The sequence below is a fragment of the Trichechus manatus genome, unplaced genomic scaffold (assembly GCF_000243295.1).
Source record: "Trichechus manatus latirostris isolate Lorelei unplaced genomic scaffold, TriManLat1.0 scaffold00045, whole genome shotgun sequence".
Classification (NCBI taxonomy): Eukaryota; Metazoa; Chordata; class Mammalia; order Sirenia; family Trichechidae; genus Trichechus; species Trichechus manatus.
In genome coordinates, this window is record NW_004443981.1 from 7,798,693 (window position 1) to 7,826,155 (window position 27,463).

The window sequence follows — 27,463 nt, forward strand, 5'->3', positions numbered from 1 at the left end:
AACCCGCGTCTGGGGTGGGCTAACAACCAGGTTCCGGCTAAGCTCGATGACGATGCTTAATATCTTACAAAGCAAGGCACACGAGACAAATCCTCACCTAGAGAGCCAGCCACACACCTGAGTTCTGAGTACCCAGCCAAAGAGAAAGGCATGCTCAAGCCTGACAGAAAAAAAACAGAAAACACAAAAAAGGGGGGAGGGTGGCTAAGTTTCCTCAGACGTCCTCGTCCTCGAGTGTCTGCAGCAACGCCCCAGCCAAACCCAAAAAGCAAATGAAGTAAGAAGCCCTGCCCTGGTCAGGGTCCTGTCGTCTTTATTATCCAGACACACACATCAGAGCCTGTTGACGTCCAGCTGGGGGAAGAGCAGCAGGCAGTAGACCAGGAGCCAGAGGAAGAGGATAAAATACATCATGTCTGGCTGTTGGACAAACTGTGTCAGCGAGTCGCTCAGCGGGCTGTGGCTGCCCGGCAACATGGCCTCGCCCGAGTTGTTGGCCTTCCTGGAGAAGGGAAGACAGAGGCAAGCAGTTACAAGCGGGTCCCCAGCGCGGTGGACTCCACACAGCCCCCCCGTACTCCAACCTCACTGCCCGAGGTCCGAGGAGACCCCCAGCACTGTGAGTGCAGACCCCAGGCAGAGGACTCTGAGTGTTCACAGATACTCTCAGCTCATTTCCACGACTAAGAGGGAAGTGCTGCTGGCTCCATTCCTCAGATGGGCATGTTGAGACTCATGGCGGGTGGAGTGACTTGCCCCAGGTCACACCATTTACTCTGTGACAGAGTTGGCACCTGAGCCAGGTCTAGATTTCAGTCCAGGACACCTTCTACTATGGCCTGATGCCCTCAGAGAGTTCACCATTATGGGGAATTGATCCTGTCAGCTCTCTGCCACTCGTCAGTAATGGAGGGAACATCACAAGTCGTCTAAAAGAATGGCAGTTCCCAGATGACAGAAAATTTTAAAACAGCTATCAGAAACAAACACAAAAAAGACACTCCACCCCGAAAGTTTCGTTTTTAGCTTTGGGACAGAACTTTTACAAAAAAACTACGTGATTTGTTCTTGGTCAGATTTATTTTTTCTCTTTTATTTTACATAAGCTGGTGTTAGAATGACATTTTGTTTCTGACTGGTAGATAATGAGGAAGCCCAGAGGGGTGCTGTGTGGTGAGGACCAAACACAGCCTCAAAATTTCCACCAAGGAAAGGGCTAGGGGCCATAAACTGATTGGAAAGGGGATTAGGGGCCGCGGCTTGAAGCTGCGTTTATAGAAGCTTATAGCCTAAGCGTCTCCGGGGTGGGTTCAGGGAGTGTGATGGAGATTACGGAAACCTAAAACCATCCCACCCCTGAATTCCCTCCTAATCCGGTGAGGAGTAGAGCCCAAATGGGGTTAAACGTTCACCACCATTTATATAATTCACATGCAGAGAGTGAACGACTGGCTGCACTCCTTTCCTTTCTGAAAACTGTTTTTGGAACAAATTTAAACTATATATTTTTATTGCTGTTGTTGTGAGTCGCTGTTGAGTCGATTCCGATTCATGGCGACTCCCCGTGTGCAGAGTAGAACTGTGCCCCATTCGCTTTTCAAAGCTGTGACCTTTCAGAAGCAGATCGCCAGGCCTTTCTTCCGAGGCACTGCTGGGTGTGTTTGAACTGCCACCCTTTTGGCTAGTCGTGGCGCACTTCACTGTAAATGCTTGAAGGAGAAAACACACTGGCTTTCTCCGCCCTGCAGGTTCTGTGTTCCAAGTCCTTATCTCTTAAAACCTGAAAGTATTATTTTCCTAGGGATGCGCCAGGGCTAGATGAAAACTGGAATTCACATTTCCATTTCCCGGGAGAGGGGAAGCTTGTCTTGCCTCAGACAGGAGTTGGGCAGTGATGATCTACTGCCCACACTCCTGGGTGCAGGGCAAGCTTCCCGCAGAGGCTGCTAAATGCCATCATTTAAAGCCTTCCAAGCCAATTCGACTCCATGGCAAAGACTGAAAAACAGAATAAAATGATGGGACTCAACGACTGTAACAGAAATAGGGACATCTTGGAACTGTCAGATCTGGGGAGATTTTTCCAGTTTCCCGTATTCTAAGCAGGCAGTTCTACGGCAATTTGGCAACATTAGATTAAGCCATCTAGCTCTTCCGCAGTAAGGAATACTTTCATAGACATCCTGGCATGCTTGCACTCCCTCTTCATGTCTGCTCTGATGCCATAAAATTGTAAAATCAGCTCAGTGAGCTTCTGAGTATTGTACCTGCAGTGGGAACACAGAATGGAGAGGGTGGTCAGGTGCTACAGCATTACAGAACACACACAGCACCCCAAGATTACTACGGCTTCCTGGGCCTGGCTCTACCTCTGACACGTGTCTCAGGCCACCGCCTTATTTAAATGCAGGTGCCGGCTCATAACACAGACTCATCTTTAGACAGAGTCATTTCTTGACCTGTGCCCTGCACGTCAACCTTGTTTATTATCTACTTTTCCCTCCCACGGCTATTGAATTCCTACTCATTCTCTGGAACAGGTATTTTCTTGCATTATCCCAAACTATTAATAGTGTTAACAAAGCATCGTTTGAGAAAAATCTCCCCCAAGAGGTACGCTGCATGACTGAAATAAAATAACATGAAATAAACCCCACACAACTTAAAACAGAGCAAAGCCACCAACCTTGTTAACATTCGGTTTCTTCTGTCGTCCACATCAGCGGCATTCCTCAATTGAACATAGCTAAAATGATCCTACAGTGAAATTTATAAACAAAACCCCCGCAACCCAATTAGTAAAGATGAAATCTCTGAAACAGAAAATAAAATGATTTTAAACACACCAAGCCGAGCATGCCATGCTTTTCTCAAAATTCCAGACTGCTAAACAATATCTGTTACTCTAACACCTTCCCCAACCGCCCCCCTGGTGAGCTGGAAAGGCCCCACTGCCTGGACCTAAATTAGGGGGTCACATGGACCGTGGCTGATTTGGGTCCCAACGTATCTGAGCTAAATACTCGAAAGTGTAAAACGGACCCTCCACTGCATGTTGCACCTCCATCTTTGAACATGACCTTTTGGGTGTGGGGAGTCTTAGATGTGTTTTTATAACAAAGAGGCCTTCTAGCTTTGAAATCATCACTTTATTTATATCCCTTATCGCCCAAACTGGACATCCAACTGGAGTGTGCTTAACAAGGTTTCAGTTTGCTTGTCTTCTATCCCAAAGTATAGCTGTTGCCCAACAGTGATTTCAAAGCTCGGGGCTGGGGGGAGGAAGGATGGAAATGAAATGATTAGCAGGGGCTGGAAGGAAGAAGAACAAATTCACATACTAACCGATTCTAAAGACCTATTAGTATGTCGTCGAATGTAAATGCTGGAGTCACTGTGACTAGTCCTGGAAAACAAACACAGGTTTTGAACTGGTGCCACCAAGGGCTCTCTATTTTACAGATGGCGCAGTTTTACGGCCCCCTCCCACCCTGAGTCCTCCACGCGGGGCTTCAGGTAAGTTACGATTTCAGACCCAGGAGGAGAAATGAGAAACAGCAGAATGGATATTAGAGAGACACACATGGGCCCTGGTCTACAAGGAATTAAGGCAGGATTGGAAATAGAAAGCAGAACAAGCATTCTTAAAAATCGCAGAATTTCAGGCAGGAAGGGGCCTCTTTTTCCAAGCATCCTGAGGTCTTGGTACCCACCGGAAGTCCTCTGCAAGCTAAGGTCAGACCTGGGCCTAGGCTGGTAGCTGGCTCCCTTTCCAGAGCCTGCCCCCATGTCCAGGGCTGCTCTCCGCTTGCCCACCCGTGGGCACATAGCCTCTTTTCCTTTCAAACACGAGAAGGCTGATTTTCTGACCTATCTGAGGCTGACGTGGAACATGCCTCTGTCCTTTTAACAGGTGGTTTGACCAGGCGCTGAGGCAAAGGACACCGAGAGGCCTGGGCTGCCGTCCTGGCACCTCTGCTGAGAAGCTGGCCCTGTGAGCCAAGTACTTACATCTCTGATCAGTTTCCCCATCTGTCAAAAGGACCACCATCCCCACGCCACCCAGTGCACAGAGGTGGGTGGTGATGGTGGGGGTAACAGGACACTGTTGGGGAAAGTGGTCCTGTTTGGTGTTCACCGGAGAACTAGGTTCTGCATGTTGATGTGTCCTGGTACAGGGGAGTCATCTCCGCAAGGCATCCTGGTGTCCTGGGAAAAGTCATTTGACCTAAGAGTTTATTCCCAGGGAATTCATCATTGGCAGCCTTGGCGCTCCTCTCACTGCTGTTCTGTACACTTCACCAAGCTCCTCCCTGGCACTGGGTACATGGCCACTTAGTCACTGAGCACCCACTATGTGCCAGGACTGTGCTAGGCCTAGGGAAATGTCACCCCTTGACCTCAATCCAGAACCAGGGCTCATTCCTCCTGGCTGGTTTCACAGCGCAGGAGTGAACTAAACGCTCTTACAAAGCTCCTGGCACCCAGCAGTGGCCCCTAGAGAGCGAACCCAACACCCTCGCACCAGGAGACTCGGGGGCATGATTTTCCCTATGCGTGTTTGCAGTGGATTTCATTCATTCATTCATCTTGGTGGAAATACACCCAACAAAACATACACCACTCCAACAGTTTCTACATGTCCAATTCAGTGACATGGGTTACACTCTTCAAGTGGTGCTACCTTTCAAGCTGCCACTGTCATTTTGATCACATATAGATAGATAATTCTTTAAAAGAGCATCATGGTTAACATAGACATTCTTCTCTAGTTAGGCTAATTTCTCTGGGGGAACGAATCCATGAATGACTGTGCTCCCTCAGTCCGCCGCCAGCTCTGGGGGCACAGGAGCCAGGTCCTCAGCACCCACCCTGGTGCCTGGTCTCTCATTCGTCCATGTTGCTGAGCACCCCCCCACACTCTCTGCTGACATCTGCCGTGGAACTTTCACCGTAATAAGAACAGCTCCGCCACGGTGTGCCTGAGCTGAGGTGGAAAGAAGGAGCTGGAAAGGAAACTGCTGCCTGGTCCACGCCAAGAGCTCAGAGTAAGGAAGACCACTGCGTTGCAAAGTCAACTTGGCCTCATGCCTACATCCACTGAAATAGCGGTTTACTTTTCATTACAGTCCTCTTTTGCCTCATCTTCACTGGGATGGGCTTCGTGATCAGCACATATCTGTAGCAAAGGCGCTCGCTCTCCCTCAATACACCTCTCGTTCCTACCTCCCACTTCTTCCATTCTACCAATGTTTACTGAGGTGCTGCTAAGTGCCAGCCATTTCTCACGCTGTTTCTTTCACCTGGAATACCTTCCTTTCCCGCTCCTGAATCACATCTATCCCTCAACGCTCCGCTCAAAGAAATCTCAGGCCCAGGCCTCCCTGGTCCTCCCAGCCTGCCTCTGAGGTCCAAGACGTGACACCTCCACTTTCCTCACAATACCCTCTGTGTCCCTCCCTGTCCTGGTAGACCAGATGGTCCCTCTAGTCTGTGAGCTCCTGGGGGACAGAGTGGGGCCTGAACCAGCCCCATGCCTGACCTCTGTCTCCCTCCCTGAAGTCCCCAGCCTAGCTGACTCCATCACATAGTGGCTGCTGAAAGAATATCTGAGAAGGGACCTGCCTGGGGAGAAAAGCTGAGTGGTCCAGCACAGGACTGGTGGCCCCTCACCAAGCTGTGGTGCAGGAGCTGGTGGCCTGGCCCATTTGCCCAAATGTGTCCAGCTGCATTTACAGCAGGGTGGAATGGTACATTTAAAGCACAGATGTCTGTTGAGCTGTCATGCCCCTGGGGCGGGGGAAGGGACTGTAAGAGTCGTGAGCCGAGCTGGCATCTGGTTCTGCTGTGCCTCTCCATCGCCAGCCCCTCTCTGCCCCCAACTTCTCTGCCTTTGTTTCCTCACAGGCCAGGTGTGGAAGCAAAGCAGAGAGGAGGGGGAAAGCTGGGTGCCCCATCAGCTCCTTCTCTGGCTGTCTGTCGGGGCTTCTCCTGCCCACCCCCCAAATGCATGTCCAATCATTTTCCTTTGCAGCCAGCATCGCTCACACCACCACCAGCAATGGGGGGTCATGGGAAGATTACGGGCTCTGGGGTGAGACTGACCTGAGCCCAAGACCCCAACTCTGCCACTCCTAAGGGTGAAAGTCTTGGGGAAGTTCTGTGTCCCCCTGAGCTTCCTTGTCTGCAGTAATGAGGCATGATCCCACCTACCTGCCTGCGGGGCTGACCACAGAATTGACGAGGACGTGGCTGAGACGTGCCTCCACCCGGGAAGGGCTTGGTAAACTGGGTGCTATCATGATGATGAGGGTGACGGAGAGCCCAGGGCCTTTTGACATTCAGAGTTCAATATTTTCCCTGGGACAAATCCAACTCAACCCGTGGCCTTGCAGTGACAGAACAGAGGTGTACAAGAGTCCCATAGATCAGTTAAAGCTCATTAGCCTCCCTGTTCCCCTCCTCCCATGATAAATCAACTGTCGCCACTTCCTGGGAATCAAACCCGTGACGGAAGCCATATGGATGTCCAACATCCATGTGACAGGGATAAAAGGCCACCTCAATGCATATGTGGTTAAGTCAGCACAATGCTATCAATGGCCATCTTTGGCCCCTACTTAGCCCAGCCCACAGTGATCTGGGGTCAGGGTCAGGAGTCACCACATCTATTACTCTTCCCACCCCACACCTACCTATGACTCAGCCACTTTGCCGTGCACTGCTAGTTTCTACCCAAAGGTACACAGAGTGAGGAGAGAAGGCAAGATTCATGTCCTTCCAACTCTGCTCCTTACAAGCAGGTCTGGTAACGGTTGAGGTCATTGCATGAATACGGATTGTCCTGGTCCAATCCCACCCCTGTGACCCCCATTGAGTCAGTAACTGAAAATGGGGTGAGTTCAGAGAGCAACTCTCTAGCTTGATGTCTAGGGTGGAAAGATATCAATCAAATACCTGGAGGGAATTTTGTGAACAGCAATGTCTTCTTCTAGGTCATCCGAGGATCGAACAGTTCCAGGCGCTATAAATATCGAACTTTCTACGTGGTCCACGTGTTTCCTTTTCTCCTTTTTTTTACTGCTGGTTGATTCTTCCTTTATCTTTTCTTCTATAGGGTTGACTAAGTTTTCCGAGTTTGGGGATTTCTGGGACTTAAAAAAACAACCAAACACAAATTGGCATTTCATGCTGAGATGAGCAAGTGACGCCACTGGCCACACTCCACTTCGCCCCTAAGACCCAGCTAGGGTGTCCCTCCCATCCTGCCTCTCCCGTGGGTTCCTTCCACACAGCTGCCGTGGGCCAGAGGCCCGACCCGACTCTGGCTCCCTGAGCAGAATTCCAGTGCTTCAAGTTGCAAGAGTGAAGGCAGAATAGTTTTAGTCAGTAAGATCTGGTTTCCGAACATGGCTGAGCCAGCTATATGACCTTGAGCAACTGACTTTGCCTCTCTGAGCCTCCGTTTCCTTGTCTGTCAAATGGGCATGTTGTTGGCAGTTACAGTTGAGTCAGTTCCAACTCATGGCGACCCCATGTGTTGAAGAGTGGAACTACATTCCATAGGGCTCTCAAAGCTGTCACCTTCCAGAAGCAGATTGCCAGGCCTTAGTTCTGAGGTGCCTCTGGGTGGGTCTGAACTGCCAACCTTTCAGTTAGTCGTCCAGCACTTTACCATTTGAGCCGCCCAGGGACTCCACCAAATGGGCACAGTAAATACCAACCTCTTCCCACTACACTTCAGTGTTTCCTAAAAAGGACATCTCTTACAGCGGCCAGATTACCCTTCCTTCATGCCACCATCATCCCCTTCAACAGAGGAACGAGTCCCAGAAGCCAGGCAGGCCGAGGGGTGCAAAGGTGGCCTCTGAGTTTGGAGGGGTACACACAGAGGCAAATGTGTATCACGTGTACTGGCCGAAGGGGCATCTCTAGCATGTATTTGGTAAGGAAGGTCCTCTGACCACTATGTCCACACCAGACACTCTGAAACCCAGCAGCAATGCTCTGCAGAGAAATCCAGAAGGGTGGGAATTGTGGGAATCACTGCTCAAGAATTCCTTCAGGGGGTAGAAGAACCTGCTGAACAGGTATGGGAATAAGAGGATTAGCATGGCCAGGCCAGGGGACCCCAGGAGAACAAAGCCCCCTGCAGAATCACCAAAGCTCTCAGGAATGTGAAATGACAGCCCTCCTCCATCAGCAACAAGCAAATGCGACCTTTTCAGAGAGGTGAAATGAGGAGAGGATTTTTTTTTTTTTAAACTGGAAGAAGAAAAAAGTTGCTATTTTTGAGTCCCCTTGGCTGGTGAAAGATTTTTTTCTTTTTTCCTTAAAGGAAGGAGCCCTGGTGGCGCAGTGGTTAAGCGCTTGGCTGCTAAGCAAAACAGCAGTTCGAACCCACCAGCTGCTCCGTGGGAGAAAGTTGCGGCAGTCTGCTTCCATTTACAGCCTGGGAAATCCTATGGGGCAGTTCTACTCTATCCTACAGGGTCGCTATGAGTCGGAATCGACTCACTGGCAATGGGTGGGGCTTCCATTCAACAAATCTCTCTTAAACGCCTCCTGAAATAACAGCTAATGTGCTGCAGTGGTTAAGAGCTCAGGTGCTAACCAAAAGGTCGGGAGTCTGAATCCACCAGCTGCTGCTTGGAACCCCTATGGGGCCGTTCTGCTCTGTCCTATGGAGTTGCTATGAATCAGAATTGACTCACCGGCAATGGGTTACTTTTGGTAATGTTCCCTGAAGGAGCCTGGATGGCACAAGTGATTTATGATTGGAGCCCTGGTGGTGCAGTGTTTAAGAGCTCAGCTGCTAACCAAAAGGGAGGCAGTTGGAATCCACCAGCTGCTCCTTGGAAACCCTATGGGGCAGTTCTACTCTGTCCTGTAGGGTCGCTATGAGTCAGAATCAACTCGACGGCAATGAGTGTGTGTGCTCACCGAAAGGGAGGTGGTTTGAACCCACCAGCTGCTCCACGGGAGAAAGATGTGGCAGTCTGCTTCCATAAAGATTACAGCCTTGGAAACCCTACGGGGCAGTTCTACTCTATCCTACAGGGTTGCTATGAGTCGAAATTGACTCGACGGCAGTGGGTCTGGGTTACTTTAAAGAGAGCCAGGTACCAGAGACGTGCTCCCGGATCTGTCTTCTGGTGTCTTGGGACAACACTCACAGGCCATACTTGTCATGGTGGGCTGCACCCTCCCTTCACTCAGTTGCAGGCATTCAGGCAAGGGCTCAACTTGAGATCAATCCAAGAGGGCTGGGACCAGTGGGCAGATGCTGGCCGGACAGGTGAGAGCCCGAGGAAGCAGGTCAGAGCCAAGTGGGCAAACAGAATCAGCATCGCTCCCGCACGGATCACGAGGAGTGGGAGGCTCAGACCTGGGCAGTGACTAGCTCCATGCAGGTGACTAGCTCCATGCAGGAATGAGTTCAAATCCCGATGTCCCAATCCAGGCTCTTTCCCTGACACCCTAAGTCACGTGTCTACAGCATTTAGTTGGGGGACAGCAGCGGTTCAGTGGTAGAATTCTCGCCTTCCGTGCCCAGAACACCCTCCCCAGCTCCACGGCCACCCACCCATGCAGCCTCTCTGCGGCTGGGTCAGTCTCCCTCCGTTGAACCCCTGAGCCCTTTGCTGGGCCCCATCCCTCACGTCTGATGCCGCATCCCTCCTGGTACAGTTACTGGGGGCTCCTCCTCCCCAACATCACACACTGAAGACAAGGCCCGTCTTTCCTAGTGTGCTTGCCCTGGTAGTGCCTGGCACCCTGTTGTCCACATGGTAGACAGGGTGGGTGGGTGAGCCCGCCCAGGGGCCGAGGCCAGGCCTCTCTTCTCCCCGGCCTTCTCACCCAGTCCCTCGTCTCACTGTATCTGCAGGGGAGCAGTCAGCATGCTTTTGGCTCCATCTCCGGGATTCCCGAGGTAGGGGTGGGCTCTTATTAACAAGGGACCTGCAGGGGGACCCCTCTTGCCCCCGCCCCCCGAGACTTCATTTACCCACTCACTCTGGCAGCCCCTCTTGTGCTGCTGAGGGCTCAGGTGAAGAGCGAAAGCTCGTGGAAGCTAAGTGTGTACCCACCCAGCGGCTCGAGCTCAGAGTGTGTGTCTCCCCCTTTCCTACTGCCACAACTCATTTCAAACCAGGGGACCGGATAACAGTGCCTCAGGTGGAGGCAAAGGTGAGGGCTCACTTTTGTTTCCAACGCTGCTTGCTGAAGGAGAAAGGGGGCTGCAATTCACTGGTGCCTGCTAAATGTTAGCCAGGATCACTGTTTTAAATATGATCATTGCTATCCTATGCTGCACCCTCCAGCGTGATCTCACTGGATCCGGCTGGGGCTAGGGTGAGGCCAGCAGGTGGCCAGGGCTCAAAATTTAAGGAGGCACGCATTCTCAGGTGCCAACCCTATTATCTTCGCCAGCCTGAGAGGTAAGTGCCTCCTTAAATTTTGCACCCTAGGATGCCTGGGAGGGAGGCATCCCTATTTATCCCTCTTTTCTGCAGGAAGAACCTGGCTCTAAAGAAGCGCAGAATTCCCCAGGCACACAGCTGAAGAGCAGGGCCTCCGAATCCCTCCCACAACCAAATACCTGATCCCTCTCTGAGGGGTCGCTCTCAGTGGCCTCCCCTTGCTGGTGGTCCTCATGGTGGGCTGAGGGCGTGGGGTCTGGGGCTCGTAGGGTGCCCACAGCTCCCCTGTCGAGATATGGCACCTGGTCACTCGCCCTGGGAAGCTCCTTGCCTGTCACCAAAAAACTGCAGCCGATCTGAGCGTCATCGGCCTCCTCCTCCCTCGAGTCCAGGTCCTGCAAATAATCGTCGGGGTCTTCAAGACCTGCGTCTTCATTTTTCAAGTCCTCCGGGCCTTCAGTGAAAGCCTCCAGAACTGCAGCCAGGGGCATCTCGTAGTGTGGGTAGTAGAAGAGGTTGTGGGGAATGACAGAGACCTTCGAGAGGGGTGGGGAGGGCTTGAAGTCCAGGCCTTCCTCGCTGTGACTCCTGAGGGTCTCCAGGCTGACGCTACTGCTCGGGGGGTTGGAAGGCAGTTCTCCGTCATCCCCCTGGAACCCCTCTTCTTCCTCCTCTTCCTCGCCATGATGACGCACGGACTTCTGCTTCGCCTTTTCATATACCCCTTGTTTCTTATCTATAGGTGCCTCTTCTGGCACCAAAGAACCTTGCACGTCTTGGCCAGGGTCCTTGTGAGGTGCGGGTTGGTCAGCCGTAACCTGGGACGCGGATGACTCTTTCTCTTTATGGGCAGACTTAGCTATCCTTTTGCCCAGTTTTTCAGCATGACCCTCTGAGGCGTCACTCTCGGTGGGCTTGTCTTCATGAAGTGAAGGAGTCTCATCAAAAGCATGGCTGGTAGAGGCAAAACTGACTAGGTCACTATTAAATTTAGAGGCTTTTAACGGTATGCTTTCAAAATAGTCTTCTTTATCCATAGCTTCTACATTCATCAGCTTAACCGTGATCTCCAAGGAATCAGCCACAGTGGCGTCTTCTCCAGGTGACACAATAGGACGGCTTTCTCCCATGTGGTCAGCTGTATTCTCCAGTGCCCCGTTCCAGGTGGGAGGACCCGGGGAAGACTGAGAGTCACTGGCCTTAGCATCCGCCAAAGAAACGTCATCCAGGGCCTTGTCAGAGGCTGCTTCCGGGTCCTTTGGGGCTTCCTGTTTTGGTTTCTTTCCCTCGTCAGCCTCAACAGCCACGACGTGTCCATCCTGCTTCAAAGACTCCTTTGCCCCTCTCGGGCTCCCTTCAACGCAAACACCTTGACCGCCGAAAGGGTCTTTACTGCAGGAAGCGTCCTTGTAAATGTCAGTCTCAAAGTGGACGGTCTTCTTGGCTGGCAAAGAGTTGGCTCTGCGGCTGTCCTTTCTGGATGATAAAATGGAAGTCTCTGGCGATGGCTCACCGACGTCACTGGCCTTGTAGGGGACACCCTGGAGGACCTGGTCGATGATCTGGTGCATTAGGTCATGGGAGCTGTCTGGCAGCGCACCACTGGAAGCACCACCCAGGCAGGGCTGCAGCTGGAACCCCGTCACACTCTCGGGCTTGTCACACACAAAGACTTTGGAGGGTGGGGGGTGGCTGGTCTCATGGTTGATGGTGTAGGCACGCTCCCCATTTTCAGTCACAAGGAAGACTCTGCTTTCCTCCTCAGGAGGCGTATCTTTGATGCGGACAAATGTTGACTCAATAGGAAATTCTTTATCTGAATCCACAAAATCTTCCTGCAAAGAAACATGGAATGACATGAAATAAGGGTGTTTAAGCATGGTCTATGTGCCTCTCTCGACAAACACACAAAAAAAGCCACTTCAAGATGAATGCAAAGTGTTCTGATTATGATATACCAAACCCAAACCCACTACTGGTTGAGTCAATTCCGACTCATAGCAACCCTATAGGGCAGAGTAGAACTGCCCCACAGGGTTTCCAAGGAGCAGCTCGCAGATTCGAACTGCTGACTTTCTGGCTGGCAGCTGAGCTCTTAGCCACTGTGCAAAAGACTATTCCTGCCAAATACAAAAACACCAGATAAATAAAATAAAACAAAACATGTTTTGGAAGCAATGAACCAAACTTCAGAGAAGGACGATCCCTTCCTAGGAGAGTGGAGACTGGCAGCTGCTGCATACCTGTGGGCCACTGCGTAGTTTGCTATGGGCTGGAAGAGCTAACCCAGCTGGGATGAGGAGTAAGGAACGGGAGTGGACAAAGTCATTCCGGTTCTTAGAACACAGCTGCCTCACTGCAGAACAATCTCTTTACATCTTTTTTACACCCCCAAGGGAATACAGACCAGAAATCCCAGCTTCTCCAGACACCCGATGAGTTTAGCTCATTCATCAAACATTTCCGAACCCTGGCCAGGACACTAGGCTAGGTATTTTTGAAGCCCTCCTTCCTCCCAGTATAGACTTGTTGGATTTGAAAACTTTAGAAGGGATTTAAAAGGCTCCAACAATAATACTAATAATAATAATAGCTTTAATAGAAGTGTTAAGCGTTTTAACAGTCGACGGGAAAAGAAAATTACCCTCTCTCTGTCAACCATCACCTCCCCTTCCAAATCAACACTTATAGAGATCCATGGTTAAACTTTTAGGTTTGGGTAAGGATCATTCAGTGATATCTGAACCTCCACAAATGCAAGTTCTTCTATATTCTAAGGATCTTTTTTCCCTTTGGAATTTATTGAGCCTAGCTTTATGGCTTATTTTGGTGAATGTACCAATGATCATGAAGATGGCCCAGGACCAGGCAATATTTTGCTGTTATACATAAGGTCACCAGGAGAGAAGCCAACCTGACAGCAACTACCAACACCAACAACCACGTGCAGCTGGAAAGAATATGCCCTTTGCAGTTATGGGAATTCATGTTCTTTCAATGTCAATGAACTTGAATTAGTTAATATGCTGTCCTAATCGTCTCAGATCCAGCTGTATGCTGGAAGGCATCTAAGAGCCTGAACTTTGGAACCACAGAGACCCGAGGATAAAGCTCCCCACCATCCCACCGTGCTGGGTAGCTGTGTGACCCTAGAGAAGTCATTTAGCCTCTCTGAGTGTCTACACTGGCATCTATAAAATGCCATTGTGCCACGAAGAACTACAGGAATGGCAGCCAGCCCAGAGCCATACCGGTGACAGTACCCACCACCCCTGGCGCTCTTCAATGCTTTATGTTTATTTTTTTTCTGTCCAGTACTTATAACAACCTGAAATTATAATGTGTTGCCTTGTTAACTGTTCCTCTATTAGCAAGGGTGGAGACCTTACTGGCCTCATTTATTGCTGAGTGCTCCGAACCTGCAGCAGGTGTTCAGTAAACTGCGAATGAATTCAGTTAAAGGCTGTTGCTACTGTTGCTGTCATTATCATCATCTCAGGGCTGGGCAAGGGTTGGGTGACAACAAAGCCAAGACAGCTTCTAATAGGACTCTGTTCCCCCCAAAATCTGTCACGAGTATTAGCTGGGATTCTGGAAATACAAAGGCGTGTTTTTTGAATGGTCATTATCTTTTATAATTTTTAACACTCTGATACTATCTGGTAGACTGCTAAAAGGTTCCATCTGACATCTGAAAAATCAGCTAGCCAGTCCATATTACAAGTGAGCATGTGTGATAAGCTTAGTGACGTCTGGGATGAGAAAAGGTTTGCGAGAGGTGTAACTGCCCAACTTCCTGTTCTGCTTTTCCACTTAATAATGGCATTCGTAATTGTGGAAGGGCAACTACAATGTGGCAAGACAATTCTCAAGGGACCTGAGATTGACTTTTGAGTATCATCGCTAGTCACACAGAACAGCACAGGCCATGGTTCCGCTTCATCTGAGGGCCGGCTAACGGGAATGTAGTTTCTGACTGAGAGGTAAAGAAAACAAACGTACAGCTTCCAACTCCGGAAAATGTTCCAGAAACTGTGCCACGTAGGTCACGATGGACTGCTCGTCTGGCATGTCAACCATGATATCTGTTAAGAGATCCAGGAGTTAGCGAGATAACACACTTTTTAAATAGGATCACAGGACCCTTGATGGTGAAGGGCCCCACAGGTCACTGAGGGTTTTGTTTTGGGTTTTTTTTAACACCTGAGGACAGTTAGGCCCAGAGAGGGTCAATCATTTGACTAAAGTTTCACAGCTGGCTGATGAGTAGAGAAGCTGAGATGTAGGATCCAAACCCACAAACCAAACCTGTTGCCATCGAGTTGATTCTGACTCGTGGTGACTCAACGAGTTACAGAGTAGAACTGACTCCACAGGGTTTTCTTGGCGGTAATCTTTATGGAAGCAGATTGCCAGGCCTTTCTTCCATAGTGCCTCTGGGTGAGTTCAAACGTTAACCTCTCAGTTAGTAGCTGAGTGCAAGCTGTTGGTGTTACCCAGGGTAGAATTCAGGGTCCTTATTCCCAACTGTCCGTTACTCCTTGCTGCGAGAAGCCAGCCCACTGCTGGCTCTATCAGAGTATGCTCTACACTGATAGCAGAAGGCCCAAATCCACCCAACCCAGACAGAAAGCAATATGACTGAGACAGCCAAGCACCTTAAGAAGGTATATAGTCTCTGATTCTGTTACTTCGTTGATGGGAGCTGGTCCTTAAGGAAACAACCTGAGATGGACATTGAGCTCTATTTAGTAAGATGTTCACTGCAGTGTTATTCATAAAGTGAATATTTGTGAAACAACCTCAATGTCCACCAGCAGTGGATGAGTTCAGTAAATTATAGTATGTCCACTAGATGGACTATTATGCAGCCAATAAAAATATACAATGAAAACATAGTAACATACAAAATACTTATGTCATAATTATAAGTTAAGTGAAAAAAGTAAGATACGAAACTATACACATGCAGAAGGGTCCCAATTATTTTAAAAAATATTATAATTAGATGCATAGGAAAATACTAGAATGTAGGTGACTTAAATATTTCTCTATTGGATTTCTCTGTATTTTCCAAATTTCTACACAAGCAGGTGTTATATTTGTAATGAAAACAATAAAGAAGAGAGAGAGAGAGAGAATCACTGCTACCTTCCGGCTCCAGGAGTCTGGGGATGTGAAGGGCATCGTGTGCGATGCTAAAAGCCTTGTCTAGATTTTCCCGTGTGGAATCTTCTAGAGCCTGCCTCATGTCCACCAGGCTGGGGTCAATGGCCTTTATCACAGCCAGGAAAGCCAGCCCACTTCTCCAGCTGCCCGCAAAGTCCTGAACCGCCACGCCATACCTAAATAAAAACAGCAGAGACAGCAACAAAACAGGTTAGTAAACAAACTTGGTGGAACAATGGTTAAGCTCTCGGCTGCTAACTGAAAGGTTGGCAGTTCAAACCCACCCAGTGACTCTGTGGGAAAAAGACCTGGCTATTTTCTCCTGTAAAGATTACAGACTACAGAAACCCTACAGGGCCGTTGTACTCTGTCACGTGAGATTGCTATGAGTCAAAAACTGACTCAACGGCACACAACAACGACAATGACAAACAAACTCGAAGACATAGAGGTCAGCACGTAGCCACCTTGCTAGCTGCCGAGTGGGGCTAGCAACTGCTGACCTCTAAGGCTAATATGCCCTGGCCCCCAAGCACCAGGAGAGCTGCACAGAACCATTCATATTTCCATTTCCAGAGAAACAGACTAGAAAGATAAATATCACACAAAGAGGCAAAATAAGGCCTTGTGTTTCCAAATCCCCAAACATATAAAGGAGCAATTTTATAAACTGTTAATTTTATCAGTGATATTCAAAAACTCGCAAAAGAAGATGTGCTGGGCTATAAAAATGGAGCCAGAAAGACCTGGGTTCATACCCCAGGGACCCTACCATGCTTCCAGCACTGTGGCCTTGGGCAAGTCACACTCTCTCTGAGTCTCAGAGTCCTCGGCTGGAAAAGAGGGGTCAGCACACTGAGGCCTCCCTGGGGCTGCTGCGGGGTGTATAGGGGGAACCGACAAGATCGGCAATGTTGGCGTATGTTTTGTCATGCATATTTTCACCACACACACACATATACAAAGATCGCCAATGTCCTATGGGAACGCATTGTGCAATGTAGTGGGCACAGTGAGTGTTCAGGGAAGCCACTCGCTATGTGGCAGCTAATATCATTATGAATGTCAATAAGATTATAATTTTAAGAGTGAGGGATAAAGATAGATAATGCTGCCAGGCACTAATCTCCCTTTACAGCCCACTCCTAGAGGCCCACCAATCTCTCAGCTGGGGTCACTGAATGTTCTTTGTAAAAAAAGGCCCTTTTATTTCAGAATCATTTAAGACTCACAACAAGTTGCAAATAGAGCACAGAGAGTCCCTGTATACCCTTCACCCAGCTTCCCCCAATGCTAGCATATTACATAACCACAGTGTATTATCAAAACCAGAAAACTGACATCAGCGCAGGACTACTAATGACGCTACGGACCTTTCACACGTCCTCATGTTCGGGGGGGTAGATGTATGACACCGTGAAACTTTATTACAAGTGTAGATTCATGCAACCACCCCTGCAATCCAGACGCCAAAGGGTTCCATCGCCCCAAAGAGCAGAACTTCTTCCCCTTTATCATCACACCCTCCCCCCGACCCTAACACCTGGCAACGAACTTTTGGTTCACTGATTGACTTTTCTTGCTGTGGCAAAATATGTATCACAAACATTTGCTGTTTCAACCAGTCTTAAGTGTATAATTCAGTGACATTAATCACATTTGGTTGATTTGTTTCTAAACAACATTTAATGGTTGTTCACATTAATCAACTCTAATCTAGCATGCTTGCCCCCTCAGGTGAAACCCCAAAGATCCAACCTCTTTTCCATCTTTAATTTTCATCCACAGAGGAGAAGGGAACTGATATTTGTTAATGCTTGTTATGTGCTGGCAAAGACCAGACAAGCTGTGGAACGACATCAAGGACACCATACATGAAGAAAGCTAAAGGTCATTGAAAGGACAGGAAAGAAAGAAAAGACCAAAATGGATGTCAAAAGAGACTCTGAACCTTGCTCTTGAATGTCGAGTAGCTAAAGCCAAAGGAAGAAATGATGAAGTAAAAGAGCTGAATAGAAGATTTCAAAGGGCAGCTTGAGAAGACAAAGTATTACAATGACCTAAAGGTAGAAAACCAAAAGGGAAGAACACCCTCAGCATTTCTCAAGCTGAAAGAACTGAAGAAAAAATTCAAGCCTAGAGTTGCAATACTGAAGGATTTTACGGGGAAAATATTAAATGATGCAGGAAGCATTAAAAGAAGATGGAAGGAATACACAGAGTTACCATACCAAAAAGAACTGGTCGACGTTAAACCATTTCAGGAGGTAGCATATGACCAGGAACCGATGGTACTGAAGGAAGAAGTCCAAGCTACACTGAAGGTATTGGCGAAAAACAAGGCTCCAGGAATTGATGTGATACCAACTGAGATGTTTCAACAAACAGATGCAGCGCCTAGAAGCGTTCACTTCTCTATGCCAAGAAATCTGGAAGACAGCTACCTGGCCAACCGACTGAAAGAGATCTATATTTATGCCTATTCCCAAGAAAGGTGATCCAACCGAATGCAGAAATTATTGAACAATATCATTAATATCACATGCAAGTAAAACTTTGCTGACGATCATTCAAAAGCAGCTGCAGCAGTATATTGACAAGGAACTAGCAGAAATTCAAGCTGGATTCAGAAGAGGATGTGGAACCAGAGATACCACTGCTGATGTCAGATGGATCCTGGCTGAAAGCAGAGAATACCAGAAAGATATTTACCTGTGTTTTATTGACTATGCAAAGGCATTCGACCGCGCAGATCATAACAAATTATGGATAACATCGAGGAGAATGGGAATTCCAGAACACTTAATTGTGCTCATGAGGAATCTGTACATAGATCAAGAGGCAGTCATTCGAACAGAACAAGGGGATACTGTGTGGTTTAAAGTTAGCAAAGGTGTGTGTCAAGGTGGTATCCTTTCACCATACCTGTTCAATCTGTATGCTGAGCAAATAATCTGAGAAGCTGGACTGTATGAAGAACAACGGGGCATCAGGATTAGAGGAAGATTCATTAACAACCTGTGTTATGCAGATGACACAAACTTGCTTGCTGAAAGTGGAAAGGACTTGAAGCACTTACTGATGAAGATCAAAGACTACAGCCTTCACTATGGATTACACCTCAACATAAAGAAAACAAAAATCCTTACAACTGGACCAATAAGCAACATCATGGTAAATGGAGAAAAGATTGATGTTGCCAAGGATTTCATTTTCCTTGAATCCACAATCAACACCCATGGAAGCAGCAGTCAAGACATCAAAAGCCGCATTGCATTGGGCAAATCTGCTGCAAAATACCTCTTTAAAGTGTTGAAAAGCAAAGATGTTACCTTGAGGACTAAGGTGTGCCTGACCCAAGCCATGGTGCTTTCAATCACCTCATACACTTGCGAAAGCTGGACGAAGAATAAGGAAGACCAAAGAACTGCCTCCTTTGAATTGTGGTGTTGGCAAAGAATACCGAATACACCATGGACCGCCAAAAGAACGAACAAATCTGTCTTGGAAGAAGTACAACCAGAATGGTCCTTAGAAGCAAGGATGGAGAGACTAGGTCACATATACTTTGGACATGTTATTAGGAGGGATCAGTCCCTACAGAAGGACATCATGCTTGGTAAAGTGGAGGGAGGGCCAGCGAAAAAGGGGAGGACCCTCAACAAGATGGACTGACACAGTGGTTGTAACTATGGGCTCAAACATAGCAATGACTGTGAGCGTGGCGTAGGACTGGGCAGTGTTTCATTCTGTTGTAAGCAGGGTTGCTATGAGTTGGAACCGACTTGATGGCACCTAACAACAACATGTGCTGGCGCTATGGCAAGGGGCTTTCACAGATTTCACTGCATTTAATCGTAACCATCCTCCAGGGCAGTCAATAATCGCTTATCATTTTGCAGGTAAGGCTTGGAGAGGTAAGTGACTCATCAAGATCTTACCGAATCCGTGCCTGGCAGAGCGGGGGCAGATCCGATCAGGTACGGGTTCCACCATGCCTGGCCTGGCCTTCCACCCATCCCTGCCGGGCCCAGGGGCTGTCTGCTGGCTGCTAGTGAAACCACCACCACCAGTTGCTATCGAGTCGATTCCAACTCGTGGTGACCCCGAGTGTGTCAGGTTAGAACTGTGCTCCATAGGGTTTTTAATGGCTGATATTTTGGAAGTAGACTGTCAGCACTTTCTTCCCAGGTGCCTCTGGGTGGAACTGGAATCTCCAGGCTTTTTGGTTAGCAGCTGAGGGCATGAACCATCTGTACCACCCAGGGACTGTCTGCTGGAGAACCAAAACCCAAACCCAAACCTGCTGCCGGTGAGTCAATTGCAACTCAGAGCGACCCTACAGGACAGAGTAGAACTGCCCCATAGGGTTTTCTAGGCTGTAATCTTTACAGAAGCAGATCACCAGGTCTTTTCCCCTAGGAGCCACTGGGTGGGTTCAAACCACCAACCTTCTGGTTAGCAGTTGAGTGTTTGACTGTTGTGCCACCAGGGCTCCAGCACATAACTGACACGTTAAACAAACAAAGAAAACCCGTTGCCATCAAGTCAATTCTGACTCACAGTGACCCTACAGGACAGAGTAGGACCACCCCATCGGTTTCCAAGGAGCAGCTGGTGGATTCGAACTGCTGACCTTTTGGTTAGCAGCTGAGCTCTTAACCACTGTGCCACCAGGGCTCCCCTTTCCTGTGCCGACCCCAGGGAAGGGTGTTCCTCGCTCTGCCTGAACACAGCACAGTAACCGGCGCGGTGGAGAGGGGGCCGCGGGCTTACTTCCTCGTTTTCCTCTGCACCCACGCCAACAGGGTCTTGATGGCCTTCCTCTGGTCTTTGAGGGACAGCGCGGCGCTCCTCTCTGCAGTGGGTGTGGGTGGGAAGGAGGAGTCCGAGTCTGTGCCTCCCGAGCCAGGTGACAGGCTCAAAGATGAAGAGTTTCTGCTGAGGTTTCCCGTGAGCTCCTTAATCTGCAAGGAAGATGGTATTTCAGATCCCAGCGCGGACCAGCCCTGCCCAAGAGCACCTGTCTGACCTCGGCCACATGGGCCCTGGCCAGAGGAACGGCTCACAGAGAACTGGTTCTCCAGAGAGGGAGACACCCCTCCCTGATGGCCAGGTGTCGGGGGGCAGGCACACGGACAGTGATGGCTGGGCCGTTCCATGCTGCTTTTCGTGTGTGCGGTGGCACTTCCCGAGTCCGTCCAGCTCCGGCCGGGCACTGCAGAGCAGGATTTCCTGACCTCCCTCTGCCTACCCCACCCCTCTCATCGCCTGCACTCCCTAATGTGTCATGCTGGCGCAAGCCCCACTGCCTCTGCTCACGCTGGTCCCGCTGCCTGGATGCCCCTTTCCTTGTTCCTCAAACTGTGGCTCCTATCATGGGGGTGCTTGTGAAAACTGCAGAACCCCAGGCCCCGCCCCAGACCTACGCAAACAAAATCTGCCCTTCAACACCATCCCCAGGCAATTTGTATGCACAGTACAGTTTGAGAAGCACTGGTCCACCACACTCCTGCTCATCCTTCAAAACCCAACTCTGGTGTCACCTTCTCCAGGAAGTTTTCCTCACTCGTCCCCCATCTGAAGTAGTTGCCCTTCCTTGGTGCTTCCAACACCCTGCCCATAACTTGCTTATAGCCTGTCCCACAGAGTTCTACAACATGGGACTGGCTGGTCTGTGATCCCATAGGATCCTGAGGGCAGGACTTAGAATGTCTAGAGCCTGGCCTGTAGGAGACACTGAAAAAACATTTACTAAAAAATGAACGAAGACCTGGGGTGGACTGAAGGTCCTGACTTTTAATACATTTTCAGGATGTTTCCAGCATCTGTTAGAAAGTTTAGTAAATGAACGTCAACAACTACAGCCTCCTGAAGCACACAGGGCTTTCAGACACGGCCTCTCTTAGTATTCACCTTAGCCCTGCGAGATACACAGTATGCCCACTGCTCCTATTTCACAGAGGTGAAAACTGAGGCTCAGAGGGGGCTTTTTCTTCAGTCCCAGGTTCACACAGAACTGGATCTATTATCTCCAAACCTTCTTGATGCTTGCTCCTCTCTGTGACCCAAGTATTGAGCCCAAAACTCCCGTTAATAACCCCAGTGAAGATCATTTTTACTCCTGGGGAGGGTAATTAAATGATGAACCGTGATTTTCTGTTTCAAAGGTGGGTATGATTTAGATGAAGAGATGTCAGCTCACCGCTCCTATTCGGGGAAATGAACTTGAGTGCAATTTAAAATGCCACCTTCACCCTGCAGCCAGGACCCCATCCTTCGTATAAAATCTGTATTTCCAAATAGAGGCTGAAGTTACACTGGATGGAAAACCAGGGCTCACCTATCACATATTCCTCTTTCCAGAGCCAGCCTTAGCACACAATCTTTAATCATCTCCGCTGAACACTTGAGTAATTTTAGGGAAGAAACTCTACTGAGTTCAATTTTTGGTCAGGATTACTCCCGAGCTCTCTCTAAGGCTTCTGACACTTTAGAGCAAACTTATTTTTTTGAGGCAAATATTTAATTTAACTCTTTAAGTCCCAAGAGATATACCATTCCAAAAACAAAGCTGATACCACTTTTAAAATCGCTGGGGCTCCAATTTTTCAGCAAACAGATTCCTCTCGATCTTTTTTCAGTAACCAGAAGAGTCAAAACGTGCCAGACACTAAATCTCACTTTCTCCCTTGATCTGGCTCCGCTGTGTTTTCTGTTGGTGCTAAGCAGACCCAAGAAGAGCCTTACCGTGTGCGTTACGGAGAGGAAATTATTTTTACCTGGAAGAAGAGGATTATGTTCCATATCAGCCCAAGAACCAAAGAGGGGTTGCCATCTGCTATTTCCGCTGCATCGATGCTAACCAATTTTACCTGGAGAAAGCAAGCAATCAGCTTAAAGGAAGGGCCCAGGCAGGTAGAAACCTGTTACACTCTGATGCCCTCACACGCCTCTTTCTTTTGCTCATCCTGAGCCGATCCAAGGTCACCAGCATGCTACAATGTATTTAATATATTTAACGTTCATAGTACTTACTATGTGTAGATACTGTTCGAAGTGCCTTACAAATATTAACTCAGTTCATCCTCGCAAAAAACCCTACCATGCAGAGGCTGCTATGATTCCTATATTTCAGGTGAGGGAATTCCAGAATGTGCCCAGGGTCACATAGCTAGTAAGGTTTCAGCCACTCTTTTCCAAGGAGAGATGGAAACCACCCAACAGGTCCATCTGCATGCTACACGTGTTACTGCTGTGGTTGTTAGCTTGGCTCTGACTCGTGGTAACCCTCTGCATATCAGGACAAAATGCTACCCGTTCCTGGGCCACCTTCGTGATCTGTGATAGGGTTGAGTCCGTGGTTGTGGCGGCTGTGTCAATCCATCTCACTGAGGATTTCCCTCCTTTTCACCGACCCTCTACTTTACCAAACATGTCGTTTTCCAGGGATTGGTCTTTTCTGATGACGTGTCCATGGTAAGCAAGACTAACTTTCGCCATCTGCACTACCGAGGAGCATTCCGGTTTTATTTCTTCTAAGACTGATTTGTTTGTTCTTCTGCAAGTTCACAGTATATTAAATATTCTTCATCAACACCACAATTCAAATGCATCAATTCTTTTTCGGTCTTCCTTTTTCACTATCCAGCTTTCGCATGCATAGGAGGTGACTGAAAAGACCGTGGCTTGGGTCAGGTGCACCTTGGTCATCAAAGTGACATCTTTGCTTTTTAGAACTTTAAAGAGGTCCATACTACACTACAAGAACTGATGCCTTTGAATTACGGTGTTGGCGAAGAATACCAAATATCCCATGGACTGCCAGAAGAATGAACAAATCTGTCTTGGAAGAAGTACAGCCAGAATGCTCCCTAGAAGCAAGGATGGTGAGACTTTGTCTCACATACTTTAGATATGTTACCAGGAGGGACTTGTCCCTGGAGAACGACATCATGCTTAGTAAAGTAGAGGGTCAACAAAAAAGAGGAAGACCCTTAATAAGATGGACTGACATAGTGGCTGCAACAATGGGCTCAAGCACAACAACGATTGTGAGGATGGCGCAGGACCGGGCAGTGTTTCGCTCTGTTGTATACAGGGTCACTATGAGTCAGAACCTAACAATAAATAACAACAATACTACATTAAAATCTCCAAGCCCCCAGCTCTAATGCATCCTTGGGACAAACACAGAATGTCAGCATCAGCAATCATGGACCACGGAAAATAACCAATCCATTGATAATTAGAAATGCTGTGCTGGGATAAGGGCTTACACCTAGAGTTCCTGCATCATTACAAAATCTCCCACAACTGGTTAAAAGGTGTCTTCTGCAGAAATAGCTAAAGAATTATCTATTTATTTAATTATGCTCTGGCCACAGACTGATGCTCTTGGTAGGTTTCTAAGGCAGCGGTTCACAAAGTGTGGTCCCCCAACCAGCAGCATCAGCAGCACCTGGGAACTTGTTAGAAATGTAGTCTGGCATCCCCGCCGCAGACCTACTGAATCAGCAGCTCTGGGGGTGTGCCAGCAATCTGTGGTCTAACAAGGCCTCCAGGTGATTCTGATGCATGCTAAAGTTTGAGGACCATTGTCCTTAGTCACCATTTTATTCTGCAGACACAATCTAAGAACATAGAGTGTTGTTCGTTGCTGTCAAGTCGATTCCGACTCAGGGCAAACCCATGTGTGCAGAGTAGACTTGTGCTCCATAAGTTTTTCAAGGCTGTGACCTTTCAGAAGCAGATCACCATGCATGTCTTTCAAGGCACCTCTGGGTGGGTTCGAACTGCTAACCTTTTGGTTAGGACTCCTAAGCACACAGAGGAGAAGTCTGCAAACTTCCTCTGTAAAGGGCCAGAGAGTAAATATAGGCTTTGGGCCACACAGATAGTCTCTGTTACATTTTCTTCCTCTCCTTTTTTAATAACCCTTTACAAACGTAAAAACCATCCTTCAGGGGTGACCCCACTGCCACTGAGTCAATTCTGACTCAGAGTGATCCTATAGGGCAGAGTAGAACTGTCCCATAGGGTTTCCAAGGAGTGGCTGGTGGATTCGAACTGCCGACCTTTTAGTTAGCAGCCTGAGTGGGAATAAAGTTAGTCAGGGTCGACTTTCAAATCCAGCCTGCAAAATTCTGCCTGGAAGACTCAGGGAAGAAAAGATGGAGAGCTCTGCATACAACAACGTTTCTTCTTCCTCCACGTCTTTCCTCTCTTCCTCTCTCTCATGGCTTTTTAAAACGTTTGACATTGTTTTCTGACTGCGTCAGTGTGTTCAGGGTTTCCGACAACACCATCCGTCAGGCCTGGGCTTCCCCGACACAGGGAGAGACTTTCAAGTTCCTGGGCTGAGGTCTGCTTTGCGTGCTGATGCCAAGAATGTAATTCGACGACACAGACTCATCATGGGCAGGTTGGAGGCCAGGAAGGAAGCTGTCAATATTGTGAACCACACATCCGATCACAATAGAGTCCAATATTCTGTCCACATTCTTCAGGAGCACACATCCTACAGGACGAATCACTTGTCATACTTGGCCTCCTCAGCTCCTAAGCCTCAGCCTCTGACAGCTCCCTCTGTTTTTGCGGCTTACGGAACACATTCCAGTTCAGGGGGATCAAAGCATTCCATCAACTTTATCATCCCGGCCCCTACTCCCGCCTGTGGAAACCCTAATGGCCACTGACAGCCACGGCAGGCCTGAGCTCAGGTCCGTGGAGAACGTTCCAAAGTGGGAAAGGGACGGAGCTGCCTGGTAGGGCTGCCATGAATCCAAAGGACAGCGCGCCATCTCTGGAGGGCGGCCGGCTTTTGGGATCCAAGAGCTCATGCCAAGCGAAGGGGCCAGCTCACATGTGCCCGATGGAGCGCCATTTGGAGAATAAAGCGCTCTCCTCCCCACGAGGTACAGAGAACCTGGATCATGGAGGGGGGCCAAGGCCCCAAAGAGCAGATATTCCCGCAGGCCTTGCCTTGGGCACCCAGCCATGGCTTGTTTTTTCAGTGGTGAACAGGCAATTTAACAGTCAGACTTCAGTCAAGGGCTTCAGGGCCAACGTCTTCCGCCTCCTCTTCCTAACTGAAGTGGCTTTGCCAGACTGAAAAACAAGCGGACGGCTTAGTGGAACATCCCTTCTCCTCTGGGCCGGTGCCTCTAGCATGGGCGGTAACTCAGAGGCTGAGACAGCCATAGTGGTCTCTATGACAGTGGTACCCCCTGAGGAGTATCTGTGGCCTGTGGTTTTCGCGGGTGAGTCCATTTAATGCTCATAGAGGCCTCGTGAGAGAGGCCAGTTATGCCCATTTCACAGATGAGGAGGCTGAGACTCTGAGGGCCCAGAGCTGGGCCTGTGGGGCAAGTGACCTCTGACTGGAGTCAGCACCATGCTCTGTGGGATATGGTTGTGGGTGGAGAGGGGGCACGCGGGGCAGCCCCACAGCAGCCTGACAGTACTTGAATCCTGGAGCAAACAGGACCTGGCCGCCGCCCCTCCCGGCACCTGCTTGGGCCCAGTCGCCCGCTCCTGGGCCCTCCTGTGGCTCAGCAGAGCCATCGTGACCTGTCCTCCCTGGAGGTGGGACAGAGCTACCTGAAGGGGCCAGAAGGGCCCACTTGGGCATTCTGTGGATTTGAGGAATGGACCACAGTCTGCATCTGAAATGTCTCTTTCCATCTGTCCCGCCCACGTGTGCTCACGATCACACTGGGCCACTCACCTGTCCCACCTGCCTGCTAAATGGGGCCAAGTGGGGCACAAAGCTGACAGACCACACCCATGTTTGGAATCTTGACAAATTTTTTTTTAAAAAGGAGGAGAGAGGAGAAGGCTTTCATGTGCTGTGGTACAGTAAGGCAGCCACTGTGGACACTCCTGGAAGCACTGGCAGAGGATCTGTCAAATGCCAAGCCCGGGGCTGGGCTCCAGGTGGCAGCATGTCCAGGCCAGACCTTCCACAGCATCATGCTGTGGGTGTGCCAGTACTCTACCTGAATGCCCCGCAGACCCTGGCCACCCCCACCGACCCCGGCGCCACCTCTGACCCCGGCTGCCCCCTCTGACCCCAGCTGCCCAGGCTCAGCTGTTTGTTTTTGCCTCTGCAGCATCCTGGCTCCTCTTGATGCCCCTGATGTCAACTACATCACGTGGTCCACGTGTCCTCTAAGCTTCTGGAAGGTGCAGACCCGTTGCTACGGCAGCTGTATGCCCACAACAGGGAGCATAGCATGGAAAAACCAAAAACCCATTGCCATCAAGTCGATTCCGACTCAGAGCGACCCTATAGGACAGAAAAGAACTGCCCCATAGGGTTTCCAAGGAGTGGCTGGAGAAGTCAAACTGCCATCCTTTTGGTTACCGGTCGAATGCTTAACCACTGCGCCACCAGAGCTCCAGGACCACGGAAGACACCTGTAAATGTGCGTTGAACGACTGCTGAAAGCAAACTTTTGATGGACTTGGGTGATTCTGACAGACGTCGGCGGGGATTCTTTCCGTATCACAGCAGACCCCTCACTGTGGAGCTGGGCAGAGTTGAGGAGCACTCAGAGGCTGATAAGACGGAAGGAAGGACAACAAGCACCCTGGGCCCGTGTTCACAGGCACCACAGTGAAATGAGACCGTGTCCTCCAGAATTCAGGGTAGACGCTGTTCAAAGAGCCACCGTGAACACTCACCCCAGGAGGAGGCAGGAGGCAGATGTAATGGCAGTCAGTGAATGGACGATGCAGGAAGAGCGGAAGCCCGAGAAGCCCTCATCCTGTGCTAGCACCTGGCCAAATACTTTACCTGGATGGGCACATTCAATCCTCAGCAGCTCTCCGGAGCAGTTTTATCATTACCAATACAAGTTGCCATT

At 49.2% G+C, this 27,463-nt stretch overlaps 1 protein-coding gene across 1 annotated transcript in view; it reads right to left on the minus strand.

The window, feature by feature from the left end:
* Positions 1 to 333: 333 nt before the first annotated feature.
* The window catches only part of CLMN (calmin), a 126,563-nt gene continuing 99,433 nt past the window's right edge, over positions 334 to 27,463 (minus strand). The window contains exons 5-13 of the mRNA XM_004376698.1: positions 22,376 to 22,468; positions 20,370 to 20,560; positions 15,576 to 15,769; positions 14,427 to 14,509; positions 10,604 to 12,259; positions 6,958 to 7,154; positions 3,346 to 3,406; positions 2,687 to 2,757; positions 334 to 502 (exon numbers count right to left, since the gene is read on the minus strand). Of these exons, the coding sequence (XP_004376755.1) occupies positions 334 to 502; positions 2,687 to 2,757; positions 3,346 to 3,406; positions 6,958 to 7,154; positions 10,604 to 12,259; positions 14,427 to 14,509; positions 15,576 to 15,769; positions 20,370 to 20,560; positions 22,376 to 22,468 (2,715 nt within the window). The remainder of the gene's footprint in view (positions 503 to 2,686; positions 2,758 to 3,345; positions 3,407 to 6,957; positions 7,155 to 10,603; positions 12,260 to 14,426; positions 14,510 to 15,575; positions 15,770 to 20,369; positions 20,561 to 22,375; positions 22,469 to 27,463) is intronic.